The following is a 22,216-nucleotide window of genomic DNA, read 5'->3' as shown; positions in this document are numbered from 1 at the left end:
GGCCGTTGAGACAAACACGATACCGTAACCATTCAGGTGAGGAGTGTGGTTAATGGTCATGGTGCTGGTTCTGGAAGGCTTGGCTCCGTGTCCCAGCTCTGGTACGTTCACCTTCTGAGTCCCTGTTTCCTCATGAGTGAAATGAGAATCCCAGTTGTTTCTCGGGGAAGAGCTGAACGCAGTTTGCAAAACACTGTGATCCCTGTGAACGGGCTGCGGTTCATCCAAAAGCAAGAGGCTAACTGTTCCAAAAGAACATGGGGAGGCCATGGGAGATGCGTCAGCCCCAGCCAGCCCTGGGGTTTTCCTTGGAATCGTAGCTGGACGGACAGGTTTGACTCAGCTCTGCCCTGGCTTCTGTGACAGTCCTAGACATCCGGGGCTCTGAGAAAGAACCGGTGTGAAATTCGGGGCACTGATGTTTTCAGAGAAAGTTTTTGGGTCTTGGTATGGGCTGTGAGGCATTTCTTTGAGCAGAAAATGTTCTGCTTCACCTACTGAGCATGAGAAAGTGAAAATTTCCTTTGGAACAAATAATATTGATGTATTAAAATATTTAGTAGAAATCAGGGGCTATTAATCCAGCTCCTCTGTTTGCTAAGTAAAGAGATTGTTTTTTTCTGGAAGGAATGACAGCAGCCTGGCTATCTCGTGCCAGCCCAGTGGGTACATTGACATGCACACTCAGTGAATAGCTGTTTCAGGCTGTTAATTACTACGATGTAATTAACATGCTAGTTGTTTCTAGTTCCATTAAAGACTGTAGTGGTTTACTTACCAGTGGTAGGATTTTGTTGTTACTGTTCTGTCTCAAGTCCCGAGAAGCGTCATCAACACACAATTATGGGAACAATGACAATAAGAAATGAAGCTGTGTTTATTGAGTGAGTTCAGAATGCAGGCACATTAGAAGCATTGTCTCGATTATACGTCCCAGCGATTCTCTTTTTTGTAATGCTTGTGAGTAATCATCCCCAAATTTACTCCTTTTCTAAGATCATATTTTTGCATAATACTTTTTTCTTTTTTTTTCAGATTTTTTTTAACGTTTATTTATTTTTGAGACAGAGAGAGACAGAGCATGAATGGGGAGGGTCAGAGAGAGAGGGAGACACAGAATCTGAAACAGGCTCCAGGCCCTGAGCTGTCAGCACAGAGCCCGACGCGGGGCTCGAACTCACGGACCGCGAGATCATGACCTGGGCTGAAGTCGGCCGCTTAACCGACTGAGCCACCCAGGCGCCCCAATACTTTTTTTCTTAAAATGAGACCCACCCATGTGTATGATACATTACATCTCTGTCCAGCATGCTGCCCCCAGAAATGGACTGCTCCCAGCACCGTGCTCGTCGTCCCTTAAGGGCCTGGAAGTGAAGGGGCAGAGGTGAGCTGCTTATGTCAGACCAGCTCAGGGGTGGTGGCTGTACCGGCTGTCGAGTTAAAGGTCAGGAACGTGGTGATGGGTTTGGGAAACAGGCTGTCCCCACTTGTGAGTAAGTGGGTCCCAGTGTGTGCGAGAAGAGGGGCAGGTGCCACGGGGGACGGCGGCAGGGAGCAGCGGAGGGGGGCCACCAGGGGAGGGGCGGAGGCACAGAACGCAGAGATGCAACAATTGAGCTCCCCATCACTGGGAATGTTTAACAGTGAGAAGGTGAAGAGGGACAGACTCCTTGCTTCCGGGCAGATGGCCTGATACTAATAGGTGTCAGAGAAGGCAAAAGTCTCCTTCCTGTTTGCTTTCTGTCTTCTTCGTCGAGGCTCCCGGGAACTTGTGGGGAGCAACAGAGAAGGGAGCCGGGTGTACAGCCTGGAAATTTTCGTGGTGCTTGGGCAGAACTGTTGGTCTGGTTTTGTTCGACGGCCTGGCCTGAGCTCCCAGAATTGGCTGGGCTCTGGGGCTGGCGGGACCTTCGGACGTGGCCCTGCACAGAGGGGTGCGGACAACAAGGGGGCAGCAGAGGCTAAGAGCGTGCCCCTTCTCTGGGCATGTAGCTTTACTTCTGCCTCAGTTTCCTCATCTGTAAAATGGGGACGATGATACCACGTCTTATGAGACTCAGTGAGTTAGTACATAAATGCTTAGGAGCCTCTGGCATATGGTAAGAGGAATGTCTTACGAAATAAATGATTCAGCATTGTAGTGTGTAGGCGCAGGGGATGCGTGAAGGGAGGCAGAAGACAGCTGGGGGCGGGGGTGAGGGTTTAGGGACTTAGGGAAGGATCCCCAGAAGAAGGCCTTTTGTTTTTGCTGGCGTCTGGGAAAAAACATTAAAAATCATTTAAAAATGATAAAAGAATACACAGACTATAGCAAACTGAGCATGACAGTGACACCCGGCAAATTTCTGGAGCAGAACAACACGTCGGGGGTGGGGGGTTTGAACAATGCCCTTGGGAAGGAGAGCGGTGGGTCCCCAAGACCCAGCCTGGGGTCGCTACGGCAGACTCTTGCCTAACTGCATGCGTTTTCTTACATATTATTTTTTGGATGAGATTTTTTTTTTTTGTCTAATAAAAAACTATAAGCATAATGTCAGGATTTCAGCATCAGCAAGATAATGGGGCTGCCCGAAAGGCTGGTGCCAGTTTGGCGTTCATTGGAAAGGAAGTCAGACTGCACGTGGAATGCCTTGTCCCCCTCTGACCATCACACGGGCACCTGCAGAAGGGTGGCCCCAGGAGGGACGAAAGGGTGTCGAGTCCAGAAGGGAGAGGAGGCGACAACCTCACTCCCGTCGGCCCCAGACCATCCTTCAGCTCCAGGAAAGCAGAGTTACTTCTTCAGGGAAGCCTTTCCTGATACCTTCAGACCAGGTGTGGACCCCAGGTGGTCTGGTCTCAAAGGGTTCTCTATTTCCTTCTTGACGCGAATCAAGCAGGAGTTTGTGTTATTCGGTGTGTCAATCTCACCAGACTGTGGGCTCTTGGAGGCAGAGCCCCTGTCTGCATGTGCCCCCCGTTATAGCCTGAGCTCCTGGCACAGTGCCTGGCATGTAGCAAGTGCCAGTTGGGATTTACTGAATCGCCAAGTGAACGGATGGGTGAATGAATGAATGAGTGAGTGAGTGAATGATGACACAATCTCCAAGGAAGAGGATGACAGTTCTAGGAGGCTGACTGCAGTTCAGCATAGGGAAGAACATTCTAATATGAGCCCCAGCTGGTGATGGAAGGGTGTACGTTGAGAGACGGTGAGCCCCCCAGCCCTGGGCATGTCCCAATGGGAGACCAGTTGGCCGCTAGTCATAATGCACTGGAAGCATTCTTGCATGAGACGGGGATATAGACTGACTTTGTGGGACCTTCTACCTCTGACAGTCTACAGTTCAAGGTTCCAGACTCCTAGGGGGTATTTGGGTGCCTACCACAGAGGAGGGTTCTCCCCTCTGCCAACACGAGACCTTTTAGGATTATTCTCAAGTGACGTGGTGGGAAACTTCGAATTGGTTCGAATTCATTGTTTTTCTTTGTGATTGATGATAAGAATGATGATAGCATCCATTTGTAGAATTTCCTACGTGTGGGGCACTGCACTAGGTACTTTTAATGTAATGACTCGTTTAATCTCCTCTACATCCCTAAGAGAAAGCCAATCGTATTATTATCACGTTTTACAGATGAGGAAACTGAGGCACAGAGAAGTTAAGTAATTACTGAAAGTCATCAACTAATAACTGATGGGGAACAGGATTTGAGGCCAGGCTCTGACCACTACAGCCTACTTACTGTCTTCTCGCAGGCGAGTCGATTTTTGCTGATGATATTCTAGCGGCATCCAAAATAATATATTCTCTTCTTGAGGTGTGCAAAGGGATGCTGTAAAACCAAGTTCACTGATTGTGTGCCTTAATTCTTCTGCGTCCTTCCTTACGTTTCCTCCTACCAGATCAGTCTAGTTCTGGAATCTTCCATTGGATCTCTTTAAAGTAGCAGTTACATATACTATAAATAGGGAACTCTATTTTATTTGGCACACAACGGACTATCATATCTTTCTCATACATCATGCCTTTTTTTCATGCGTGATGACAAAGATGAAGGGATTCTGCATCCTGTTTACTACGTTTAACTTGAATTCCATGTGGTCGGGTATCCATATGGCTCTTCCTGCTTTCTCTTCATTTGCATGGTCTCTTTGTCCACACCTTGATTTTCTGCCCTTGCTACTCAGTGAATAGTGTGATTCATAAAACAGATAGTTAGGTTTTGCTTTTAACCCAATATTCCCATCCTTGCTGACTAAACTAATGGGAGATTCAGATCATTCCCTGTACCCATTTACTGTAAGGATTTATATGCTTGACTTTATTGTACCCAGTTTTCTTTGCGACCATTATGGTTTCTTTTACATGTTGTTTCATTTTCCTTTTGCATACGTTTGCTTTTTGGAGCACTTGAACATTTTTTTCTAAAGATTTTATTTTATTATTAAAAAAAATCTTTATTTTTGAGAGAGAGAGAGACAGAGTATGAGCAGGGGAAGGGCAGAGAGAGAGGGAGACACAGAATCTGAAGCAGGCTCCATCCGGGCTCTGAGCTGTCAGCACAGAGCCTGATGCAGGGCTCAAACTCATGAACTGTGAGATCATGACCTGAGCTGAAGTCAGATGCTCAACTGACTGAGCCACCCAGGCGCCCCTAAAGATCTTATTTTTAAGTAATGTCTGCACCCAATGCGGGGCTCGAACCCACAACCCCGAGATCAAGAGTCCCACGTTCCTCGGATGGAGCCAGCCAGGAACCCTGGAGCACCTGAACATTTTATTGTGTCTTTCTATTCAATGAATGGCCATCTTTCCTTTCCTGTTCTCACAACCAGATGCATTTTACTCCATTCTTATCCAGAAAACCCCTTAACATTTCCCCCAGGAAGGCGCATTGCTGCCTCTGCTCCAATGAGAGGAGATCTGTGGAATCCATTTGTTTCTTTCTTTGCCCCTGTTTTCACCTGGTCTCTATCTCTTTTCCATGAGATCTTTGAAAGGTTTTCTGTGTCTGTTCCCCACCCAGTCTGTCCCAACCTTATTCTGCATCACAAAGCTTTTATAGACCATGTAAATCACACATTTCCAGTTGGTGTATCTTCATCCATTTGGGTTTAACTTCTACTATCCTGTTCTTCTTTCCTATTAATTTATTTATCTATCTACTAGACTATTCATCCATCCATCCATCCATCCATCCATCCATCCATCTTCGCCCTCCCCCTCTTCCTTCCATTATCCATTCATCCATCCATCCATCCATCCATCCATCCATCCATCCATCCATCCATTTTCGCCCTCCCCCTCTTCCTTCCATTATCCATCCATCCATCCATCCATCCATCCATCCATCCATCCATTTTCACCCTCCCCCTCTTCCTTCCATTATCCATCCATCCATCCATCCATCCATCCATCCATCCATCCATTTTCGCCCTCCCCCTCTTCCTTCCATTATCCATCCATCCATCCATCCATCCATCCATCCATCCATCCATTTTTGCCCTCCCCCTCTTCCTTCCATTATCCATCCATCCATCCATCCATCCATCCATCCATCCATCCATCCATTTTCGCCCTCCCCCTCTTCCTTCCATTATCCATCCATCCATCCATCCATCCATCCATCCATCCATTTTCACCCACCCCCTCTTCCTTCCATTATACATCCATCCATCCATCTATCCATCCATCCATCCATTCATCCATCCATTTTCACCCTCCCCCTCTTCCTTTCATTATACATCCATCATCCTCTCCAATCTGTCGCTACATTTATTGCTTGCCATTGTTCCCTCTCCTCTTTGTCTCCCCCAATTATGAGGACTCTCCCCCAGTTCACAGGCTGTTTGGCTAAACAGCGAGTTATGTGGATGACTTCCCCCCCCCCGCCACCTCTGTTCTCTGTTCAACCGGCACCTTCTGAGAGAGTTCTTTCTGACCTTCGTCAACTTTAATCGTCTTCCCGCTTTACTTTTCCTCACACACTTTGCACTTCCTGACACTTCTTCTATGTTTATTACTTATTTGCTCATTCTCTGTCTCCCCCACTAGAATGTTAAACTCACTGAGGGCAGGCACTTCATTTTAGCTCCCTTTTTATGTCTCCAGGGCTTGGGACAGTGGCTGGACCATCCCTGGAACAAAGAGTTGTTGAATGAATTGTATTTTGCATACCCTCAAATCTCTTTCTGTCTTGTGCCCTGACAAGCAGGTGACATGCTGGCTGGAGGTAGGGTTCTTATGTTGCAGTCCTTTCCCTAAAGTTGACTCTAGCTACTCTCCCACCGATTTCTGCAGATGAGAAGTCTGGTGCCAGCGTGCACCTCTACATTTTGTGCACACCCCAATTTATCCAATATTATACATGCGTATTTGTTGATTCTCCAGCAATCTTGTTTGTTTGCCTTTGAGCCCCTGGCAAAATGCCTGATGCATAGTAGGCGTCCCCCAAATATTTGTTGTATAAATAAGTGGATAAAGGAAGGATTTTTAACACTACGAGAAGGCAGATGATGTATTTATCGTAACTCTTGAGATATCAGTGACAGGGGTGTTCTAGACCAGTGGTTCTCAAGGTGGGGTCCCAGATCAACAGGGTCAGCCCCACCGGGGAGCTTGTTAGAGATGCAAATTTGGACCCCCCCCTCCCCAAACCTACTGAAGCAGAAACTCTGGGGGTGGAGCCCCGCAATCTGCGGTTTAACAAGCCTTCCAGGTGATCCTGATGCATGTTCAAGTTGGAGAACGAGTGCTGGAGACTGGTCTCGTTTTCTAGATGGGAAAACCAAGGCTAGGAGCAGGGAAGTGACTCATCTGAATTCACGCACGCCACCGGGGGCACAGCCAGAGCCAATGCCCAGGTCCCCAGGGCTGCAGCCTGTGTCCTCGCCACACCAGCCAGGCTGCCTCACCTCCTGTCGCTATTTCCCCTGTAACCAAAACGAGCCACGCATTTGTCAAACCTTTTGAAAGCACCGGGATTGAGTCTCCACCCTTACTGAGCTTTTGATTTCACTGGGAGCTTGCCAGGATTAAAAACAAACAAAAAAAAATGTGACTTAGAGTTGTTTCTATAAAGGAGCTGGGCGATTGCGTTACTTTTCACTGGAGGCTTCTTGGGTTGGAGCTGTAATGTTATAGCTCAGTGTGAGGACCCGTCCTCTCTCTCGACCTCGCCACAATGCTTGTCACACACGATCCAGTTTCCTCCCGCTCGTGGGAGAGGAGGCGTGAATGGCGGCCAACGTTGGCCCAGAAGAAGGATTAGGACCTTTGACGTTGATCAAGTCTCCATGACCACTCTGTTTTTCTTGCTAATATTTTCGTTTGTTACAAGTTTCTTTTTAACGTGTTTTGTATATTCCTTTCCATCTTTTTTTTTCTTTTTTCCTATGCATATTTTTTGTTTGTGTTTATTGTTTGGTCCAAACCATGCCAGATACACCATCAAAGAGTACTTCCTTTCTTCACTTTCCGTAAGTTCAGGCCCTTTCTGTGACACCGTTATGGGTGCCCCTTCCTATCAGTTTTAAAAATATGCTTTCTATTTTGGAAAAGTTTCAGGTTTACCGGAGAGTTTCTCAGAGAGTGCAAGGGTTCCCAAATGCCTGTGCCCCCTCATCTTTTTCTCTAGGGAGCAGGGTTTTAAGATCAGAGAACAGATTTTTTGAGAACAGTGACACTCTTAGACTGATCTTTTTTGGGGAAAAGCTCTTAGAGGCCTTCTGTTTATTGGGCTAATCTTTGTTGAATGTATATCATTTATCAGACCCCAGGATATGCATCAGGTGGGAACAGTGATAAACAGGACACAATACTGTCTTGCTGTGCATATATGTAATTAATTCTAATATGTATGACACAACATAAAATTTATCGACTTAGTTGTTAACATTTTTTTTAATGTTTCTTTATGTTTGAGAGAGAGACAGAGCGTGAATGGGGGAAGGGGAGAGAGAGAGAGAGAGGGAGACACAGAATCCGAGGCAGGCTCCAGGCTCCGAGCTGTCAGCGCAGAGCCCGACGTGGGGCTTGAACTCGCGAACCGTGAGATCATGACCTGAGCTGAAGTCTGGTGCTTCACCAACCGAGCCCCCCAGGTGCCCCTATTTCCTCCCACTCTTAATGGAGGTTAATAGTATCCTCTGAGGCCCGACAGTTTTTTCATTTTGATGTTTTAGGTTTTACGTTTAAGTCTTCGATTCATTTGGAGTTAATTTTTGTATATAGTGTAAGGCAGGGTAAAATTCATTCTTTCATGATTGGATTATCCACTTTCCCAGCATCATCCGTAGAAACGACTGCCCTTTCCTCCCTGAATGGTCTTGGCACCCTTGCAAAAACCATTTGACCACGTAGGTGAGGGTTTTAATGGCATTTACTCTGAAACGACATCCGTGCGTGTCAACACTTACACATGTGTGTTTCTGTGCTCTCCCCGCCCCCCCCCCCCATTTAGGTAGCATGACATTGTTCGCGGTCATCACCATCATCCTGGGATGCTTTAAAATTGGCTACTTCGTTGGATTCTCTGAATGTTTATCAGCCACTGAAGGCGTCTTCCCTGTCACACACGCAGCACATACTCTGGTCCAGGTAAACCCTAAGATGTTTCTGTAGGTCGCCTCGGCCCCTGCGGAGTGTATCCCAGGGCACACGAAACGGGAGGTGTGGGAGACAGCAAGAGGAGGCGTAATCCTTCTCCGAGGCTCAGTCCTTCCGTTGCCTCCGCTCTCAAATGGGTCTCTGTGTCCCCTTGGCTGTCTTTGTGGGGATCCTACGAGGGGACCCTTGTAATGGAGAGTCAGGACATTTTGCCAAGCTTGAGGCTACCAGAAAAGGCTCGGGAGTGGATTTTCATATATGTTATTGGGTTTTATTGAGCTGTCATTCACACACCGTACAATTCACCCATTGCGGTGTACAAGCCAGTGGTTTGGTGTATTCTCAGAGCTAGGCGACCATCAGCATAATCAATCTTCGAACATTGTCATCCCCCGCAAAGGAAACCCTGGGCCATGACAGTCACTCCTCTGGGTCACTGAAACATTGTATTTTGGAGATTTGGTCTTTACGGAGATCGTTAAGGCTAAATGAGGTCACATGGGGGGGGGGTGTCCTAATCCAATAGAACTGGTATCTTTATATGAAGAGAAGATTGGGACACAGACTCACAGAGAAGGAAGACGGTGTGAGGACAGTGGAGGAAGATGGCTGGCCATCCACACGCCAGGGAGGGAGGCTCGGGAGAACCCTGCCCACACCTTCATCTTGGACTTCTGGCCTCTCGGACCGTGGGAAATACATTTTTGTTGTTTTAAGGCACTCAATCTCTGCTGTTTTGTCATGGAAGCACTGACAATTTATTTATTGGCTACTTATTTCGGGGGAGTCAAATCTCATGATGACAGAGGCTTATGGTGATACCAGTGACAATTTGGAGAGTCTTAGTGAGACCAGAAAGAACTTCCTTCTTTACCTTCCTCCCTTCCTCCTTCCCCCTTCCTTCCTTCCTTTCTTCCTTCCTTCCTTCCCTTCTTCCTCTTCCCTCCCTCTCTCCTTCCTTCCTTCCTTCCTTCCTTCCTTCCTTCCTTCCTTCCTTCCTTCCCTTCTTCCTCCTCCTCCTTCCTTCCTTCCTTCCTCCTCCCTCCCTCTCTCCTTCCTTCCTTCCTTCCTTCCTTCCTTCCTTCCTTCCTCCTCCCTCCCTCTCTCCTTCCTTCCTTCCTTCATTCCTTCCTTCCTTCTCCCTCCCTCTCTCCTTCCTTCCTTCCTTCCTTCCTTCCTTCCTTCCTTCCTTCCTTCCTTCCCTCTGAACCCAACAAATAGTATTCCCAGTATTAGGAATGCATGTGTGAAGAGCCACGGTCTGAGCCCTGCCAAGGTGTCAGTCAGATGGGGACAAATTACAAATATAGATGACAACACAGGGCTCAATGCTTTGACCAAAGTCACCCAGTGATGAGGGTGCACCAGCTTTGGGGTGAGAGGTCGTTTCTGCCAGGAAGAGCTCCAGAGGTGTCAATGAAAGCAGGGTGTCAGAGATATTGGGGGATGTGTGGTCTTCCCACATGATGGGGATAAGGTGTGTGGGGCCGTGGGGGGAGGCGGGCTGGGGCGACGGCACAGATGGAGCCATGGTTTAGCAGAGGGCTTAAGCGCATGGACTCTGGTCAGGTGATCTGACTCTGGCTCATACTCGCGATGGTGAGCTCAGGCAAATTACTTAACCTCTCTGGGTCTCAGGCCTCGCATCTGTCGAGCACCTGCTTCCTGGGGTTTTGTGAAGATTGAAGGTGCTAATGTGTTAGAGCACTTTGCAGTGAGCACTTGGCCAAGGCTGATGGCCACTTAGGAGCTTGAACTTTATATCTTGCGGGCAATGGGGAGCCATCGAAGACTTTAGGCAGAGGAATGACCTGGACAGATGTGAGTTTTCAAAATATCACGCTGTTACTTGGTGGGTTGCAGATCTCTATCTTCCTAATTTAGGGCATTTTATCAGTCAATTCATCGAGCATCCTATACCTAGCGGACATTTACTACTTGGCATTGCTACACTAGATGACTGGAGAATGAAAAACAGTATGTAAAAAAAAATGGAATTTTTAAATTGTGCTAACCTACATACAGCATAACATTTGCTGTCTTAGCTACAGTTCAGTAGTGTTGAGTATATTCACACCGTTGTGCAACCGATCTCCAGAACCCTTTCGTCTTGCAAAATTAAAACTCCGTCCCCATTAAACACTGACTACTGATTCCCTCCTCCCCCAGCCCCCGGTGCCCACTATTCGACTTTCTGTCTCTACGACTCTGGCTACTTCAGGGACCTCGGATGAGTAGGATCATACGGTGTTTGTCCTTTTGTGACAATTGGCTTTGTTTCACTGAGCTTAATGTCTTCAAGGCTCATCCGTGTTGTAGCAGGTGTCAGGATTTCCTTCCTTTTTCAGGCTGAGCAATATTCCATCGTATGGATGGGCCACGCTGTCTCCATCCATTGATGGACACTGGATTGCTCCTACTTTTGGCTGTTAGGAACAACGCTGCTGTAAACATGGGCGTACAAATATCTTTTTGAGACCCTGCTTTCAGTTCCTGTGGATATATACCCAGGAGTGGGATTGCTGGATTACATGGTAATTTAAAAAAACCATTTATTTTGGGTTCAGTCCGTTGGGCATCTGACTTCGGCTCAGGTCATGATCTCGCGGTTCGTGAGTTCGAGCCCCGCGTCGGGCTCTGTGCTGACAGCTCGGAGCCTGGAGCCCGCTTCGGATTCTGTGTCTCCCCCCCTCTCTCTGCCCCTCCCCCGCTCATGCTCTGTCTCTCTCTATCTCTCAAAAAATAAACATTAAAAAAGTAATAAACAAATAAACAAATAATCAACAAATAAAATGTAATTTAACGTTACTGAAAAAACCGGGAAGGAAGATAACAATGTGTAGTTCCCTGCACATTCTTGTCAAAGTTTTACAGAGAACGTGCAGAATTTCCTATTCCGAGGTTTCACTTTAAAACATCATAAACTTTTTTGGGGGTTGCCATGTGGTCTTTACGAAAGTATCAGTGAAGTAGCTGTCTAACTTGGAAGTCACTGATAAATCCTTTTACCAAGCGTTTTCCCTCTTGTTGGGCTGAAGGGCACCTTACCAGGAGCCACTGCTCTCTGTCTTTTTAGGACGTCAGATGTTTTAAGGACCATCCCCTGAAAGTGTTTTCAGAGCAGCCCAGTCAGTCTTAGGTAAAACAACGTGGAAGAGGTAGGATGTGTAAGTGAATTTTCTTTGGTGCTATCTGATTTTCTTTTTTATAGCTCTTCCTTGCAAAATGAAGATTGAACAGGGCAAATTTGTTGTTTGTTTATTATTTAAAAATGTTTTTTAAATTTATTTTTGAGACAGAGAGACAGAGCATGAGCGGGGGGTGGGGGGAGAGAGAGAGAGGAGAGAGAGAGAGAGAGAGAGAGAGAGAGAGAGAGAATCTGAAGCAGGCTCCAGGCTCTGAGCTGTCAGCACAGAGCCGGACGTGGGGCTTGAACTCCGGAACAATGAGATCGTGACCTGAGCCGAAGTCGGACGCCCAACCGACTGAGCCACCCAGGTGCCCCGAAAGTATTTTTTTTTAAAAAAGCCCTCAACATTTGGCCACTGGTGTAGGAACTGTTTGTTGGGTGTTTCTCGGAGGAAGCCTAACACGGGTGATAGAATCGGGGTGACGGGGATCGCGACAGGCCACTCCCCAAGCCCCATCCCTGCTGACAGCCTCAACCTGTCTTCAACACCTTTCTCGCACACCTGCAGTCTCGCCTCCGGAGCGCGGTCCCCACTGGGGGGGTGGCACTGCCGCCTGAGAGGGCCTTGGTGACTTTCCATCCTTGGGACCCTTGGGATGGGAGTTCACGGACGTCCCAGCATCTCCCCGCTCCGCTTCTGTGCGTTTCAAAGCTTCTCAGTATGGGAACACGACAGTGGTTTTCACTGATGCATCTTTCTTTTCTTCCTTTATTTCCTAGGTGTATTTTCTTTGGGGGCATGCCAAGGATATCATCCAGTCTTTCAAAACCCTGGAAAGGTAAAAAGCGTGGGAACTGCTAGTAAAGGAGTTGAACTTGGTGTTCGTTTAGAACGCACAGACTCATCACTGCCATTGCGCTTGGGTTTTATTTTATTTTTTTAATGTTTATTTACTTTTGAGACACAGAGAGCGCGAGCATGAACGGGGGAGGGGCAGAGAGAGAGGGAGACACAGAATCGGAAGCAGGCTCCAGGCTCCGAGCTGTCAGCACAGAGCCCGACGCGGGGCTCGAACTGGTGAACCACGAGATCATGACCTGAGCCGAAGTCGGACGCTTAACTGACTGAGCCACGCAGGCGCCCCTGCGCTTGGGTTTTAAATGGGAGACCAACTCTCCCTTCCATCCCGACGAGCAAAGCCCGCGCTCTTGGCCTGGGGAGGAGACCCTCCGCCATCCGCCTCTTCCTGGGGACGGACGGCCCTGGGAGTAGGACCATGTGGGTTCGAATTCCGACTCTGCTGTCGCTGCCGTTTTCCTTTATGATCCTCGGTTTTCCTCATCTGTAAATGGGGACGAGAGGAGGGCCAGCCTCTGAGGACTGAATGAAGTGATTGACATAAACCACGTGCCTGGTGCATAACAAGTGCTCAGTAAGCGTGGGGTCTGTCATTCTCTCCGTCACCTTTCTCTCGAGTGATTGTGAGAATCAAGGGAAAGAATCCATAGGATAGGGAGTGAATTAACTAGATGGAAGGTGTTACCATCACGTGAGAAAGCCCTGGGTGCCCACACACCACCGACTCAAAGAATCAGCATTTGTTTCATAGAAAGATCTCTTATCAGATCATGACAAACAGAAAACTCCCCCAGTACCATTTGAAATGACAACAGATATTTAAAAGATTGATTTATGGGGGCGTCTGGGTGGCTCAGCCGGTTAAGCCTCAGACTCTTGATTTCGGCTTCGGTCACGATCTTGCGGTTTGTGGGTTGGGGCCCCGGGTCGGCCGTGTGGAATCTGCGTGGGGTTCTTTCTCTCTCTTTCCCTCCCTCTCTCTCTGCCCCTCCCCTTGCTCGTGTTTTCTCTCTCTCTCTCTCTCTCTCTCAAAATAAACAAATAAACATTAAAAAATTTAGGAAAGGATTTATGGATGATCCCTGGATAGAACCATTTTAATAGCCTATTGAAATAGAAATAGCTTTCCCCAATCCCGCCATGCAGAAAGGATCAGCCTCAACAGGCAGTGAAGCATTTAATGAGCTGCTACTGTGTGTAGGGTCCACGGCCAGACACTGTCGGGGATATGTGGGGACGTTGGGCCGAGGTACCCCAGGCACCTGGTGGGATGTCCCGGGGGCTGTGCCCTGGCAGCCCATGCTATCCTCTGCGGCCCTGAGTGGTCGCCCAGTGGAGAGAAATGGACAAACCAGGGACAAATGAGTTCTGGGCCCTGAGAACCCAGCAAAGAGCACTTTAATGGCCCCTTTCTCACATTTGATCCGCACGCGGGCTCTGTAAGGGTAATTCATGGGAACCACGCTTCCCTGCTTTGAAGGGGTGCGGCCCACAGGTCCCAGCAGATTAGGGGACTTACCCCATGTCTCCAGAGTGCAAGTGGCAGGCCTGGGATTTCTGTCCCGGGTTGTCCCACTTTGCATGCCGGGGAGCGAGGAACAGGTGGATCTTTTGCTCTTCCTCCCACAGACGCTTTTTAAGGATTGTGCTTTTTTTTTTTTTTTATTTTTTTTCAACGTTTTGTATTTTATTTTTGGGACAGAGAGAAACAGAGCATGAACGGGGGAGGGGCAGAGAGAGAGGGAGACACAGCATCGGAAACAAGCTCCAGGCTCGGAGCCGTCAGCCCAGAGCCCCACGCGGGGCTCGAACTCACGCGAGATCACACAAGATCTCGCGAGATCGTGAACTCACGGACCGCGAGATCGTGACCTGGCTGAAGTCGGACGCTTAACCGACTGCGCCACCCAGGCGCCCCAGGATTGTACTTTTTAACTCATAAGATTGCAAGGATACAATAGGACCTAAGAATCACCTTAATGCCACTTTTGTGGGCTGAATGTGTTTCCCCGAAATTCACATGCCGAAGCCTTAACCTTCAAGGTGATGGTCTTTGGAGGCAGGGCGTTTGGAGGGTAATTAGGTTTAGATGATGTGCTCGGTGGGGTCCTCCATCATGGGACTGGTGCCCTTAGAGGAAGAGACACCAGAGATCTCCGTCTCTCCCTCTCTGCACACCCAGAAGAGAGGCCACGGGAGAGCTCTCACCAAAACCAACCGTGCTGGCACCTTGACCTGTGACTTCCTGTCTGCAGAACCGTGAGAAAGAATGGAGTGTTTTGTTACAGCAGCCCCAGCTGACTGAGACGCCCCCCACCCAGCGGTAACTACCCTTAATATTGCGGGCTGCTTCCTGACAGTTTTTCCATGAATACAGTTTTCAATCCTTTTTTCTTTTTAATTTTTTTTTTATTTTTTAGAGAGAGAGAGAGAGAGAGCAGGGAAGGGGCAGGAGAGAGGGAGAGAGAGAGTCTCAAGCAGGCTCTGTGCTCAGTGCAGAGCCCGACGTGGGGCTCAAACCCACCACCCTGGGATCATGACCTGAGCCGAAAGCAGGAGTCGGAGGCTTCACTGACTGAGCCACCCGGTGCATCTCCGTTTTCTACTTACGATCACGGCCCTGCCCTTCCTGCTGTGCTTGGTCTTTCCATTTTATCGTTGGCGTTTCCTCCGGTCGGCGTTCGTCGACCGCCCCGCGGGTCACTGCCGCAGTTAGTCTAACCAGCCGCCCTCTTGTGTTAGTCTGCTCGGGCTGTGGCGACAGAATGCCACACGCTGGGCGGCCGAAACAACGGAAGCGCACGGTCCTCGTGGTTCTGGAGGCTGGACGTCCAAGGTCAAGGTGACAGCAGGGCTGGGTTTGGAGGCCTGCACGCAGCTGTGGCCTTTCCTCTGCGCTCGCGGAGAGAGAGCTCCCTCTCTCTTCCTCTGCTTCTGAGGACACCAGTCCTATTCGACCGGGACCCCGCCATTATGACCTCGCTGAACCTTGATGACCTCCTTAGAGGCCCCATTTCCAAATACAGTCGCGCTGCAGGGTTAAGGCTTTAACGGAAGAAGTTTGAGGAGACACAAGCCAGTCCACGGCACCCAGTCCTTCTGAAAGTTTTGTTGCTGTTATAAGTCGTACTGTGATGAACGTCCTCGGTCAAACATCTTTGGTGTTTGAACATCTCTGATTATTTGCTTGGGGTAAGTCCCTAGAAGTAGAATCGTTGGGGGTGAAGGGTGAGCGGTTTTCAACAGACGTGTATGGAACATCTCGTCTACCCCCAGAGACTCCTGGCTGAGTGGGGTGGGCATGCTCACGCATAAAGCGCTTTCTTTGAGGCGTGTTCCTCACGAGGACTTCTTCCCACGTTAGCCCTGCCACTTAGGGGCCATACGATCACCAGCCCCCACTCAGCAGATGAGGAAACCGAGGCTCAAAGAAATGAAGCAAAGCGTCCAAGGTCAAGACACTTGCCTGTGCACGGCTGGGGGGCTCTGATTGTTGGCCGTAAATCCGGGTGACTGCGGTGGCCTCCTGGCTTTGCGGGCGGAGTCTTTCTCTTTCTAATGTCACTCACGCAAGCACAGCCTCGGGACATTCGGGCCCATTCCCCTCCAGGCGGAAAAGGGTCTTTGGCTCTGCTCGGGCCTCTGCACTGCCCGGTAAGGCAGCCACCAGCCGCACGGGGCTACTGAGCACTTGAGCTGCGGCTGCTTCCAACCGAGACGTGCGGGAAGCGTCTAACACACGTCAGGTTTCGGAGCCTCGGGCGACAAACCGAGTACAAAAGATCTCAGGGATAATTTTTGTTGCTGTTGATTCTATGTTGACGTCATAGCAAATTAGATCGGGTTTAAGAGAAAATGATGCAAACTATTTTCACCTGTTCCTTTTTCTTTTTTTCTTACCACTTTTTAAAAACGTGGCTACAGGAAAATCTGAAATTCTACATGTGGCTCACATCCGTGCCTTGCACTCTCCGTTTTTGGACGGAACGGCTTGAGGCCAGGCACCCAGACGTTTGGCAACCAGGGTCTGTCATCTGAGGGAACTCCAAGGGATGGGACACACAACTCCGTGCCCACCTCCTTGCTGGGTGTTTGGACGCAAGTCTCTCCCTGTCTCGTGGCCTCTTTCCTAACCTGGACAGCGAGAGGCTTGAATGAGATAACACACAGAGCTTGATTTGGCCTGTTCTGTGTGTAGAGACAAGTGTTAAACATTTTTGAGGTACTCCCCACCTTTAGGTTTTGGATTTCGACTTCTGTAGCAAAACTGGAAGATTTGGCCGTCCCAAACGCATGTGCAGCAGAGGGCCAGAGCTGAGTGGGGGGTGTAGCCTCAGTTTGCTACAGTCCCCACCGCTCCCTAATGGACCCCAGACGTGCTTTATTCGTTGACGTTTCCTGCCAGACCCTGAAGGCTTCAGAACTTACCACTCCCAGACCTGCTGTCATGTTTGTTTGTTTGTTTGTTTGTTTGTTTGTTTGTTTGTTTTCTGGTCTTTTGAGCCAGGATTCCACAGCCCCATGCTTTTTGTATGTCCTGGGACTTTTCTCCGATCTAAGAATTCCCCTTAACTTGTTTGGGCCCATTTCTCTTCCCAAGGGTGGGGTTTGGAGGTACAGTAGCTGTGCAAACAGAGCTGAAAGCATAAACTGAGATCAGAAGTGGCCCCCAGAGGCCTTGTGTTTGTTGTGGTCTGGGGCCATCAAACCCGAGTATGAACAAGGCGGCCTGGCATGAGGAAGTGTCTGCCCTAAGTTTGTAGGACAGTTTCCAGGTCGGACCAACAAGAGGCTGCCAGCTCACGGAGACTCTCTGCAGCTGCAGGCGGCATTGGCATTATCTCATCGGGTCCAGCGGGCCTGGGATTGGACGGTGCCCTGTGCACCAGGAAAGATGAGAAGAAAAGGAGCCGTGTGCATTATAAGTAGAAGAAAAGGCAGTCAGCCCGAGGCAAACAGCATTGTCTGCATTTGTGCTGGGCCCCGGGGTGAGCTGGCCACAATCTATAGCTGCTGGGCGAGCGCAGGGGCAAGCAGATGGGCAAACACCTGTTCCCTTCTCCTCTTGTGCCTGGATGTTATGCAGCTGCTCCAGGAAGCCAGGGTTCAAATGAGGAAAGTTTGGCTTGTGGTCACTTGTGGGAGCCCCCGAGGGGGCAGCTGGGGTTAAATCTCAGAGGAGAGGAAAGGCCAGGGTTGAGGACCCAGTCACACCAGTTTTCCTCTGGGCAGATGGTGGACAAGTGTATGCTTTCACTCTGCCCTTCTTAGTGGGTTACCATTTCATCCCATACTGGTTGCTTCATGGTCACAATGTAGCTGCCACAACTCCAGCCTTCATGTCTGTATTCAAAGCTGGAAACAAAGTGGGGGGGGGAGGACAGTACATAGGCTTTTTTATTCTCATCCTTTTCATCACAAAATCAGAAGCTTTTGGGAGTGCCCAGTAGACTTGACTTCACATCCCACTGGCCGGAGTGGCCATGCCAGGCTGCAGGGGAGACCAGACAGCGAGTCTCTGACTTGTTTCAGTTTCTTTTTTTTTTTTTAATTGTTTATTGTCATGTCAGCTAACAAATAGTGTATACAGTTTAGTCGTCTTCAGGAGTAGATTCCCATGATTCATCACTTACCTACAACACCCAGTGTTCATCCCAACAAGTGCCCTCTTCAATGCCCATCACCCATTTTCCCCGCCCCCCACCCCCCGACACCTTCCACCCTTCATTTTTTTTCTCTTCATTTAAAAATCTCTTATGGTTTACCTCCCTCTCTGTTTGTAACTTATTTTTCTTTCCCTTCCCCTATGGTCTTCTGTGAAGTTTCTCAAATTCCACATATGAGTGAAAATATATGATCCCTTTTTCTGACTGACTTATTTCACTTAGCATCATACCCTCTAGTTCCATCCACCTTGTTGCAAAGATTTCATTCTTTTTCATTGCTGAGTAGCATTCCATGGTGTGTGTGTGTGTGTGTGTGTGTGTGTGTGTGTGTGTGTGTGTATACACAACGTATGTGTATATGTATATATACACATCACATCTTTATCCATTCATCGGTTGATGGACACTTGGGCTCTTTCCATATTTGGCTATTGTTGATTCAGTTTCTTTAGAGGTAAGTGGCAAGACAGAGGGGGTGGATGAAGACCATTGGGTTGGCCAGCCAACAGTGAGGGCGTGCCCAACCCTCCACATTTCCAGTGCAGCCCTTCATCTTTCCATGATGGTTCTTTCCCCTTCTGGGAGAAAGGGTCCGGGCTGTGGTGGGGTTGGTGCCTGCTTTCAGTAAGCTTCCATGACTGGATCCCAGTTTCTTCTTGTCCCATCGATAAATGAGCTGAGTATTGGCAGGTTCAAGATTAAAGCAGAATGCCAAGACTGGTTTTGCAAGTTCCCACGGAACTGCCTCTCCCCAGATAGGGACCCACCTAAGGTCTGAACCGCCTGGCAAAACCAGACTCTCAGCGAAGAAGGCACGCGCGCGCGTGTGTGTGCGTGCATGTGGGAGTGTGTGTGCACAATGTCTCCATCTCACCCCATGGGGCTCGGAGCTTCCCAGGGCGGCTCAGTAACTGAGTCCTTGTGTTTTTCAGGTTTGGGGTGATCCACTCGGTGTTCACTAACCTGCTTCTGTGGACCAATGGTGTCCTGAATGAGTCAAAGCACCAACTTAATGAACATAAGGAACGTCTCATCACGCTGGGCTTCGGGAACGTCACAATAGGTGAGTGATAAGAGTTGTCCCGTCCCCGTGCTGGAACCTCTTAGAAGGCTGCAGAGACCAGAAATGTTCAGAGTCGGAGAGGCAGGTTCCAAAGAACGGCAGGGTCCTTCCACCTCAACGTTGGCCAGACAATCATCTGTTGTTGAAAGTCTTTCAAAACCTCCTAAGCCCCTCATTCTGGTTACGTAAGTAGGACGTGCTGAGGGTAATTAATGGTTTCCTCAGTGACTCAGGGACTTGCCGGACCCAAGGGTTATCATTTAGGGTACCATTTCTCACGGTACAGTTTGGTATGGAAGTGAATGTCTTTGTTTACAGCTAGGGAAGATTGGCAGTCATTGTGTTTTTAATTAAGCGTCTATTACCAGTTCTTTCTACTAAAAGTATAGCTTTGAAATACCCAGAGAGGTCTCAGGGTTGTCGTTAATTGGTTTGAGTTCATTTGAAGTGGTTTTTTTTTTTTTTTTTTTTTTTTTTTACTCTCTCCGGCTTGCACCTATGGCCCATCCTTATCCCCAACCCCCACCCCCACCCTGCTCCCGTTTGAGAGCCTGCCACACCTCCTTCCAAAGTTCTTTCGCGTTTATGACCTGTCGCTTCTCTATTAGAACAGTGGGGCTGAGAGGAATGTGCAGGGCGGAAATGTGCTGGGAACCGGAGAGCCCAGATTTGGGGATGTTCTCATCACGTCCTGGCTGTGTGACTTTTGGTAACCATTCAACGTCTCTGGGCCTCCCTTTTCTCATTCATAAAGTGAGGGGACCTGAACCAGGTTCCTTCAGGGAGTCCTTTTAGCTTTAATGTATTACTCAGGTACACTCACTGTATGACCCCAGGCCTGTCGCCCAGGGCGACTTTAAAACAGTTTCCTTACCAGGGACACCTGGGTGGCTCAGTTGGTTAAGCAGGTGACTCTTGATCTCGGCTCAGGTCACGATTTCACGGTGTGTGAGTTCGAGCCCCACATCGGGCTCTGCACTGACAGTGTGGAGCCTGCTTGGGATTCTCTCTCTCCTTACCAGTGGGGTGGGGATGGTGAAGTCAGGGCACACGCTGTTTCTCCAACCCCCAACCCCCGCTCTCCACCAGCAGCCGACTCTTGAGAAAGTCCTTCTCTCTCGTCAACTCTTGTTTCCTCATTGGTGTCAGTGATAGCAATGAAAACAAAGCAAACTTCCCAAGTGTTTGCTGAGGGCCTGGCACGCTGTTCTAGTCCCTTCGTGCGGCTCATTTAATTCTCAAAACACCGTGGGGTAGTCAGTGTTGACCTTATCATACGGATGAAAACATCAAACCACAGAGAAGTTAAGTAACTAGCCCAAGTCCACACAGCAAGTAAATGATGAAACCCAGATCTGATCTGGCTCCAGGAACCTCTGTGGAAAGATGGGATTAGATTGATCTACAAAGAAAAGACTCTGTCAGCTCTAACATTCCGTTGATCTGAACCTTTCTCCTTGATTTCTTCCCCTGGTTTTGCACAGGAGCGCCTTGGGTTACGAGAGGTGGGAAACCGGTTGTGCGGTGAAAGGTGCAGGGTTCTCCAAAAGTGAAGGTGATTTGTGCTGCCACAGGCTTTCCATTTGATTTTATAACTGGTCTCTACAAGTCACGAATTAAGGCAGTGACAAAGTGTAAAGAAAAAAAAAAAAACCTACAGTAGCACCTACCCAGAAATGCAGTTACGTGCTGTTAATATTAGGTTATTTCTTTGTCGTGTCCTATTTCTTGATCTGTAGTTAAGGCCAGAGTGTATATATTCAATCTTTTTATTTTTTTGACTACAGCCTACAATAAGAACTAGAACTTGCACAGCAGCTCAAGTGCACATCTGTACGTGTGGACGCATATGCCACGAAATAATAACCTTGCTGTATCGGAGACACTTTCAAATTTCTATTGCATCTGGTACCATTCCATTCCATTCTATTCCATGACAAGTCCTTTCTGTTTAAAAAATACATTGGCAGCTACCCACTAAATTGATCTCATAACTGAGTCCTCAGGTGTGATATGTATTTATTTTTTCCATTTAATTAATTTATTTATTTTGAGAAAGAGAGAGAGAGAGAGAGTGCACGCACACAAGCAGAGGAGGGGCAGAGGGAGAGAGAGAGAGAATCCCAAGCAGGCTCCGTGCTGTCAGCTTGGAGCCCGACGTGGGGCTCGATCCCATGACCATGAGATCGTGACCCAAGCCGATATTAAGAGTTGCACACTTAACCAACGGTGCCCCCTTGTGACACGCATTTTAAAAATGCTGTGTATACAATTTATTCTTACTTGTTTCCATTGTTATGTAACATGATCACTTTCCTGTACCATTAAAATACAACTTCATTACAATTTTTAATGGCAGCCTTCTATTCCATTGTATGAATGTATCAAAATTCGCTTAACAGTTTCTAAATTGTTGAACAGTGAAATGTTTCTCTTTTTCTCTCTCCAGTGCACACACACACACACACACACACACACACGGTTTTACCTAATGCTTTGATTACACTTTTGGCTTTGATTACATTTTTGACTCGTCCCTCAAAACAGATTGGAATTCTAGGTCCGAGACTACAGTTGCATCATCTTTAAGGCTTCTGTTACATATTTTCTTATTTATGTATAGCACGTGCCCTCCTTGTTATGAAATCGCTCTTTATACCATTGCCAAGTGCCTTCTGGAAAGTGGTGCCAACTCGTGTGCCAAGCTTTGGAGTTTGATGGTTCCCGTCTCACACTACACGTGCTAGTATCCAATATTCTCAAGAGGAAACGCTTTGCTCATGAGAAGGGGCATTTTCCCTCATAAAGTTACTTAAAAAAATTTGAGGGGCACCTGGGTGGCTCAGGCCATTAAGCATCTGACTCTTGATTTGGGCTCAGGTTATGATGACCTCACCGTTGTAAATT

General features: G+C 48.3%; 1 protein-coding gene across 1 annotated transcript in view; it reads left to right on the top strand.

The window, feature by feature from the left end:
• Positions 1-22,216, top strand: part of OTOP1 (otopetrin 1) — a 34,590-nt gene that overhangs the window by 2,426 nt on the left and 9,948 nt on the right. Inside the window, exons 2-4 of the mRNA XM_043572971.1 lie at positions 8,446-8,582; positions 12,502-12,560; positions 19,179-19,309. Of these exons, the coding sequence (XP_043428906.1) occupies positions 8,446-8,582; positions 12,502-12,560; positions 19,179-19,309 (327 nt within the window). The remainder of the gene's footprint in view (positions 1-8,445; positions 8,583-12,501; positions 12,561-19,178; positions 19,310-22,216) is intronic.

The sequence above is a fragment of the Prionailurus bengalensis genome, chromosome B1 (assembly GCF_016509475.1).
Source record: "Prionailurus bengalensis isolate Pbe53 chromosome B1, Fcat_Pben_1.1_paternal_pri, whole genome shotgun sequence".
NCBI classification, from domain to species: Eukaryota; Metazoa; Chordata; class Mammalia; order Carnivora; family Felidae; genus Prionailurus; species Prionailurus bengalensis.
This window is presented reverse-complemented; position numbering and strand designations above follow the sequence as displayed.